Source organism: Benincasa hispida, chromosome 7 (genome assembly GCF_009727055.1).
Source record: "Benincasa hispida cultivar B227 chromosome 7, ASM972705v1, whole genome shotgun sequence".
In the NCBI taxonomy this organism is placed as follows: Eukaryota; Viridiplantae; Streptophyta; class Magnoliopsida; order Cucurbitales; family Cucurbitaceae; genus Benincasa; species Benincasa hispida.
In genome coordinates, this window is record NC_052355.1 from 45,330,202 (window position 1) to 45,339,274 (window position 9,073).

At 32.3% G+C, this 9,073-nt stretch overlaps 1 protein-coding gene across 1 annotated transcript; it reads left to right on the top strand.

Annotated features, from left to right (window-relative positions):
* Positions 1 to 597: 597 nt before the first annotated feature.
* On the top strand, positions 598 to 1,497 carry LOC120080933. The gene has a single exon (XM_039035620.1). It carries the CDS (start codon positions 648 to 650, stop codon positions 1,251 to 1,253), a length of 606 nt encoding a protein of 201 aa, XP_038891548.1. The 5' UTR covers positions 598 to 647; the 3' UTR covers positions 1,254 to 1,497.
* Positions 1,498 to 9,073: the final 7,576 nt, after the last annotated feature.

Sequence of the window (9,073 nt, forward strand, 5' to 3'; positions counted from 1 at the left end):
ATGAACTTTTTTATATTTTTTTGGTATAATATATAATTTATAATACATTACATAATAAATATAAAATGTAAAAAAAAAAAATTGAATTTATAACATGGCATACCATATTTCTAAATGCTTTTATTTTTATTTAATATAATCGTGCATTTTACATTTCACATGAAAATAGGAAAAAAATGTTGTTTTCAAAATTCACCTGGTTTAAATCACAAAATCCAGAAAAAAAAAAATGAAAAACAAAATTTGAGTTATCGGTCAAATACAAATTTATTGAAATTGGTAATCTGAAAACATAACCTTTTCAAAGCAAACAACAAATTCATCGGATGCAATGAGAAAAGCAACTATTTATTCTGATGTCCAATAACAATCCAAATTGGGCCTATACATTCACTGGGCCGTTAGCCAGAGATCCATAACCCAAATATTTACAAAAAGGAAAAAAAGAAAAAAAAAATACTTTCATAGCTAATAGAGAAGGCCACGTGGCAAAATAATGCCCAATAACAGCACTCCTCTAATTGACCACATCTTGAGGGTCCTACTGTTCATCCTCCAACCAATAGAAACCAAGAGATCTCAAAATCATCCTTTAACCACTTCTCTACTTTCATTTCTCCCCTTACAGTTCCAGATAACGCCCCCAAATGGCCGGCTCCTCCACCTCCATCTTCTCACCCACCGCCACCGCCGCCGCCGCCGCCGCCGCCACCACCACTACCTCCTCCTCCTCAACCCACCGACTACTCTTATACAATTTCCCCTCAAAAATCACGCCACAATTCAACAGACCCACCACCCGCATCTTCGTCTCTTCTTCCACCAACACTTCTCGCGCCGCCGCCGCAGCTTCAAAAAACGCCGCCGAAGAAATCGTGTTCTTCGACGGAGGCGCTCACTACGGAGACCTAGTAGCTAATCTTCTTCTGGGTTTTACTCTGCTTTGGCTGCCCTTGACTCTGGCCGCGGTTTCTAGGGCTTTTTACCTCAGGTACAGGTTCACCAACTTGCGGGTAACGGTGATTTCGGGGCTGACGGGTGAGGATAGAAGCGATTTCTCGTATCAGGTGATCAAGGACGTTCAGGTAGTGCCACGTTTCATCGGAGAATGGGGAGATGTTGTAATTACTCTACAGGATGGTACCAAGGTTGATCTTAGGAGCGTTCCCAAGTTTAGAGAGATCGCTAAATACTGTCTTTCTATGGCAGATAAACCCGCTGTTCCTAAAGAGAGTGGCCCTAAAGGATTTTAGAGACATGGATTCAATTCCCTTGTAAACTCTCTGTTTCTTTGCCAGAGCTATGTACGTAATTCTAACTTTTACTCCTTTTTTGTTTTTGAATTTCTTCTTGGGATTCGGATGGAGGATGTATCATTTATATATGTGTATCAAATTGTGGGAATTAGTTTTGCATATATACAGTTCTGTATTGAATTTTGCAAGGACTATGTGATTACTTTAGAAAGTAACAAAGAGCAGCGAATTTGAGAGACTATATCAAGAAAGAAGTCGGTTACATATTGTTAAGGTTTAACTTCAAATTGGATGGATTCTTCCAGCGTCAAGTCAAATGTTATTAACTAGAGTGATTCCGTAGTTGCACGTAGATGAAGAGAATCATGGAGTTTTCTGACATCTCAATGCAATTTTAATCCCACATTCAACAACCGTCCTACTCGAAGATATATGCATAACCAATTAAGTCATGTTCGAGTAAGTCGTGTTGGTAGTATAATATATGTGTTTAAACCTACCTATATAGTCTATTAATTGTTTAAGGACTTCTCTAGAAAATGTATCATAAGGTTTTTAGTTCTAGTTCATTTCAAAACTTCCAAATTTTTTTTTAGTACAACTGGGGTAGGGAGATTCAAACCACGGATCTCGTGGTTTCTAATACACGAGAATGCTAATTGAGTTATACTCATTTCACAAAACTTCAAAATCTTACTTTATAGTATTTGTAAATATTATTATTATTAAGTTACTAATCTAATTACCAAATGACTAATAATTGTGAAGATGAATAGAACTAAATTGGTATGTTCTAATCCCTCTTTCCCACCATATGTTGAACTGAAAATAATAATAATAATAAAATCATGACAATATTTCATCAATGGGAAAAATTGAAACAAAGTATGTTCTCTGCTCCAATTATTCGCTATTGTTTTCTTGAATGTTATTAAAATAACATGACATTATCTGATTTAGGTTAACATGATTTTACTCTTGAGCTTGGCTAGAAAAGTTTCATGTATACCAATGAAAATGTTGGTGTTTCCAACCTAACCATTATTATTACATATGCCTCAAATATCATTGTCGTAGTTCTGCCATTCAAATATCTCTATATAATTTGCTATTATATGAATTGACACAAAGCATACATTAATAAACTATAAATAATCATTTAGCATATCTTCAAGCTATATATATGTGTGGACTACTCTTGGGTCATCATTTTATCAATTTCCTGACTAGCTTATGAAGAGAGAGATATAGATGACTCAATTTTTACTAACAAAAAATTAATGCCATTTTATCTTTTGTATTTACTACATAATCAATCATATATACGGTTGAGGTTATTTCTTTCCATACAAATCACCCAAACTTACTATATAATCAATCATTATTAATTAATTAAGATGTCAATGTTTGGATCATTTTTATTATCATAGTTGGAAGTTAGTTTCTTCAACAACTTTTTCTCCATTCATTATCATGTATAACTAAGCAAGATGTTATTTATTTTTTTATTTTGTTTAGTTCAATAATTTGAGAATGAAGATTTAAACGTAAAATAAATGATAATTTTTTATTAAGTCGAGTTATGTTCATGGTTTGGTCCGGTAACATCAAGGTGTGAGGGGAAAAAAATGTAAAGAAACTTTTGAGAAATAGAGTTCGTTTATGGCAAGTACTTACATAGTTGGGATAAAATCTTAGAATTTCTTGATAATGGGACGTTGAACTATCTTTCATGAGTTGTGTGATTGTCTAATGAGATTAGTAAAGGTCATCAATTTATTTATTTATTTTTTTTTTTTTTTTTTTTTTTGCTTATAGTGAAGTATATGTATTATTATTGTTGATGATAAAATATTACTACTATTTTGGTTCCTATACTTTGAAGTTTGTCCAATTTTAGTTTTGGTACTTTTAAAAAATCTTAAATTTAATCCCTATTCTTATTTATTTTTTCAAACACTTCTTATGTTATTTATTAGTATTTTCACTCTAAATCTAAAAATTATATTCACATATTTTATCTCCATACATGAAAATTATTGTTATTATTTAGTCTATTTTGATAAAAGCTAATTTTGAAGGACTAAATTTAAGATTTATTAAAAGTATAAAGATTAAAATTAAATATTTGAGAGTACAAAGGCTAAAACTTAACAAACCTCACAGTGTAAGGACAAAAATGTTAACCATCATGGATTAACCTAGTGGTAATGGCAACATAAAAAGGTCAAAGGGCTAAGAGATCATGGATTCAATTCATGATGGTCACTTACCTAAGATTGAATATCATAGAGTTTTTTTTATACCTAAATGTTGTAGAGTCAGGTAGGTTGTTCGATAAATTAGTCACGTAAGTTGATCCGAACATATATATATATATACGAAAATGTTATTTTAACTAAATAAATAATTTGAATTATTATTATTATTATTATTATATTTTTTTTGGGGTACAGTTCATGACCGGGCGCTGGAGAAGTGAAGCTTTTAGTACTAGAAAACCAACAAGGGCAACTTACCTGGTTGGGGCTGCGGCAGAGCTATCATTTTGAAGGTCAAATCAAATCTAGTCATAAATAATGCAACCAAACCAAGTATGGATATTTCAATCATGCTCTATAACCATCATATGGGCTTCCATTCAAATTCAAAACAAAAAAGTTTATGTTCACCCATTTTAGAAACATACATATGCATATTATAAAGTCGAAAACTTTCGGCTCTCGGTTCAATTGATCCAAATTTAACGCTGGTTTCCAATGACTTTTTAAGCCTTAAAGCCTCGAAATTGGACCCTAAACTATACAAACAAAACCATAAACGAAATGAAATAAAATCTTAGAAGCCATAGTTAAAGGGAGAAAAATAAAAACATGGGAGCATCTGAGTTGTCCCCAAATGTTATGATGTCAACTCTCACAGCCCAGTTCTGAGCCCAAGTATTGGGTGTCTCACTGCAAGGTAACTGCAGATGGAAATTGTAGGCCCAGAAATGGGTGGTAGGCCCAATAAGACATCATTGAAATGACATGGGCCTTGATAGTTATCATAATGTCCTGGCCCATTTCAACCCACAACTTTTGTGCAAGGACAGCAAGTGACAATTGACAACTGAGAATGTGACATTTGTAGTAATGTAATAAAATTTTTGAAAAAGGGTTGCTCAATTGGTAATAATTAATGGCTAAAATTTCATGCAAGTCTGCAGTTTGCAGTGAAAAAGAAAGAAAGCCATCCATTACCAACTTTTTAACTTACATCCCATTAAAACTTAAGTGAAGAGACCTATTTTTGGGACCCTCTAAAGGCCTTCAAAATTAAAGCAAATCATTTCATTTGACAGAAATGAATGCGTTCAGTTTGATGAAGGTGGGTAAGCTTTAAAAAAAATATATACATGGCCCCAATCAAAAAACCTCTTTCAATCATATAAATATGCATGGAGATATGAGTTTTAACATATCCATTAAAAGTGCTAAATGTAAAAAAGTCATTAGTTAAAATTTTAATATGTTAAATTGGATTAGAAAAACAAAAGAAGTTGGAAGAAGAATCAAGAAAGTGAGTTACTTTAGTTGTTTAGGGTTGGGAGTCTGACAAGTTGGGCAAATTTTATGCTTAATTTTATAGTTCCTTTGAAACAAAGTTTGGTGGTAATACAGACTTGGGCAGAGAGAAAGAAAAGGAATAAATTGGATTTTGAGGAAGTGAAGGTAGCTGAGATTTTGCCAGCTTCTTCATTCAAACACTTTTGACCATGTTTCAGGATTTGTCTATCTGACTTCTTTAGTAAAAATAAATAATTAAGTTTCGTTGGATAATCATTTCATTTTTTATTTTTTAAAATTAAGTTTATAGACACTATTTATATCTTCAAATTTTTTTCTTTCTTATATATTTTTTAGCATTGATTTAAAAGCGAAACCAAAATTTGAAAATCATTTTAGAACTTTTTTTATAAAAAAAAATTGACTAAAAATTCAATCGATGCAAATCATAGTAAAAAAATAAGGAAAAAATAGACTTAATTTAAAAAAAAATGAAGTAGTTACCATAACAGAGTCTAGATAAAATAAAAATTGGAAAGAAAGATGATAGTCATGGGAGGTGGTGTCAAGTCAAGGGCAGAAATGAGAGAAAGAAGTTGAATGTGCTCTGTTTTGATGAAGAGAAGGAAAAAAAAAACTCAATAAATGCATCTTTATGTAAAGATATGATAAAGAGATAGACCCATTTTTGTTGCAACTTACAGTTTCTGCTAAGAAAACATGGCTGGGATGGCCCTCTCCTTCAGTTCACATATTAAATCAAATCTTCTACATATAGGAGTTTAATTAATTAAATTAAAAAGATAAATTATACAATGATCTTTGTGGATATTGTATTTATTAAGGTAAAAGTGGGAATGTTTATGCAGTGGTGGAGCAGTGTGCCCCCAAGTAAAAGACATGATTACAGAGCAAAAACATCAATGGAATTTGATTTTGTATTGATTATTGGAAACAGTATTCAGAGTAGTAGGTTGTGACTTGAGACTTAAGAGAGTGTAATATAAATTTTGGGTTAGTGGGATTTTGATTTATTGGTTAGCATTTGAATATAAATTGTCTGCACACTGATGTACAAACATCAAGAGTTGTATAAACAGTGAAATGGTTTTTTTCCCCTTGTTGAACAGTGATATAAAAGTGAGATTAATAGGTGATGGCATTCGAGTCTCGTTTGCGTTGCGCTTCGTGCAGATGTTTGATGGTCTTGACCTCTAGCTCATTGTTCTTTGGTTTAGTCGATATCTTCCAAGTTGACCTGCATAAGAGATCTTTGCACCAATATGGTGCCGAACCTACTGCAATTCGATACTTAAATTAGTACAAAAATTACTAATTCAGTTAAGTACGAAGAAGAAATAAGGTTTATTTACTCTCCCCGTTTGGAGTCATTGAATAAGATTATTTATAAACTTATCCTCTAACACACGACTATAGTTACTTATGATGGTAGGGGTGTTAGGGATGTTTCAAGTCTTGAGGTTGCAAGGCATCAATGTATATCTTTACCGATTCGGCTGGTCGGCTCAAACCCTGAGGTACTGACATTTTTATCGGGACAAACCCTCCTCAATGCTCTGGTTTGGGTTTGAACTCATCCACGGACTCTAAGTCTTGCCTTAAACAACTCTCGACCGTGGTATTAAAATGAACATGTAATTAGGTGTCACAAAATTGGATTAATTTATGTAATATTTTTTTTATATTGAAATTAGGTGTAAAGAGTAATAGAAATGGGAAAGGGCATAGGATTCCCAAAGCCTTTCTCTTTAGGAAGAGCGTGCTTGTACAAAAGATAGGGAGAGAAAGTGAATGAAATGTAAAAAAGAGAAGAAAACAATAAAATAAAAAAATCTAACAATGATATTAAAAAGGTGGCTCCAATATCCGGGAAATGGGGTGCCCACATTGTTGGAATCCCCAAGCAAGTGAACCCCAACATACATATAAAGCTAAATAGGGATGAAATTATAATTGCACAACACTCTGATTTCTGTTCCACACGTGGGACCTTTTTTTCTTTCTTTGTTTTTTTTTTTTTTTTTTTTTTTAACATGGGATCCCCTAAGTTATATTTTGTCCCAACCCCTCAACAAAAATCCCACCTTTCTTCGCTTCACTAGAAATTAAAGTGATAAACACGAGAAGGGGAAAAAAAAAGACTGGAAAAGAGAGATTTTAATTTCCCACTAGGAAAAACTTTACCTTGTTGCTTTTATTCAAATGTTTATTTATTACACCTTGAAGAGTATTATTTGAGTGCATCTATGAATACAACAAAAAAAATATATATTAAAATAGATATAATTCAAAATACATTAAAATATTTTTAGAAAAGAAAAACATGTATTTGTTTTTTATGTTGCGTATATAGGAGAGAGATTAATATGTGAAACAAGCAGAAGCTATAACGGAAGGGCGGTTTTTGAAAGAAAAGGGAGATGATTAAGGATAATAAATAAGAAAATGTGGATTAAAAAAGGAAAAAGCAAAAGTAAGAGTAGAAAGTTATTTTGTACTCTTGGGTTTGCTTTTGTCTTTATGTTTTTATTTTATTTCTTCTACAAGAAAAAAACTTTATTTGTAGGGTAAAATGCTCTCCCTCTTTTCAGCGTGCTTTTGAGACCTTATTAGCACCAAGTTTTGAACTTAATTTAGCAACCAAAAGAAAAAAAATACAATGATTAGAGGGAGCGGCATACCAAATCCCAAATTGGGACCCTCAAGAGAGAATATATAAAAGAATGGATTCTTCTACTTCTCCTCCATTATAATATTATTATAATAATAAAGAAAGCACTAAAAACAAGACACGTTAATGTGAAACTTAATTAAACAAGATTTATGGTAATTTAATTGTATTTTACTTTTTTTTTAAAAGTTTAGGAGATGAGATGATAAAGTTAGTAGTGATGGGCCATTTTGCTTTTCCGAAAGAAACACTAATAGGACCAAACACTCTTACAACAAAACATTGTTTGACTCTATATGTCTCTTTCTCCCTAGAGGTCAGTTAACTCTTTCAAAATTCTATGAACTTGTAAACCCGTGTTAATTTTTAAATCTACACCTATTTAGCCACATTTTAGTTTAATAATGATTCTAGACATTTCTCTCCACTTTTTTTCTTTTCTTTTCTTTTTTTTTTTCATTTGACTTTGCTTTGTATTAGACAAGCTTTTGTTTTTGTTTTTTGTTTTACCTTTTCCTTGATTTCTTTCCTAAAATGTTATCATGTTTTACTAGTACCATATTATAGATGCATTTTGGGTGCTAACATAGGTTTCATATTGGAATTTTCTAAATAAGCATCTAAGACTAAGTAGGAAAGTAAAGGTATTTTCAAGCATAATTGGAAAGTAGGGTACTTTGTGTAGAAAAGTACGTAGAAATGTTCCTTTGAGAGAGATGGTTATCGTACAAATGTCTTTTGGGTGGAAAATAAAAGTAATACCATACTAGATTAGGCTCAATATAGCTAGTATCATTATTGTACATATATGAAGATGTCTATTATTCTAGAGTAAGAATTTGGAAGACATGTGTCTTAGACTTAGACATAAAAGACAATCGAACTTCCACTTGTCTCCATAATTATATGATATGGTCTATTTTGAGCATAAATCCTCGTGGTTTTGCTCTTAAAACTGTCCAAAAAGTTTCATACCAATAGAGATAATTATCCTTATTGATAAAGCCATGATCACTTCTTTCCCTAACCAATGTGGGACTCTGTTTGTACTACTAACATTAGTGTACATCATACTATTTGACATAACTACCACTTTTATCCAACATCTAATGATTTATCAATGATGAAATATAAGTGAATCACTAGTAGTTCACACGATGGCAATAATATTACTGAAAAAGTTAAAGATAAGAGATCGGAGTTGTGAGAAAAAGAAAAGAGAGACACAAGGAGTTGTTAACCCAGTTCGGTGTAACAACACCTACGTCTGGGAGGCTTTACGCCTGGTGAAAAGAGAACCACTAGATTGTAACTAAGTTTTACACCATATAATTCATAAAGATTACACACGATTAGTTTTACACATAACTGAATGTTATTGAGCAGTTTAGGCTCCCCTAACTTAGATACTACTACAGATGAGTCTACAGATTCAAGCCCCCCTTAAATCTGATGCAATCAGCAATAACTTCACCCTCATTTTCACCCGATAGTTGAATACTCTCTCAATCAGTGCTTCTTGATCCCGTGATAATGAAATGACTTGAACGGAATAGGTTTCAAACGAACAGTTCGCC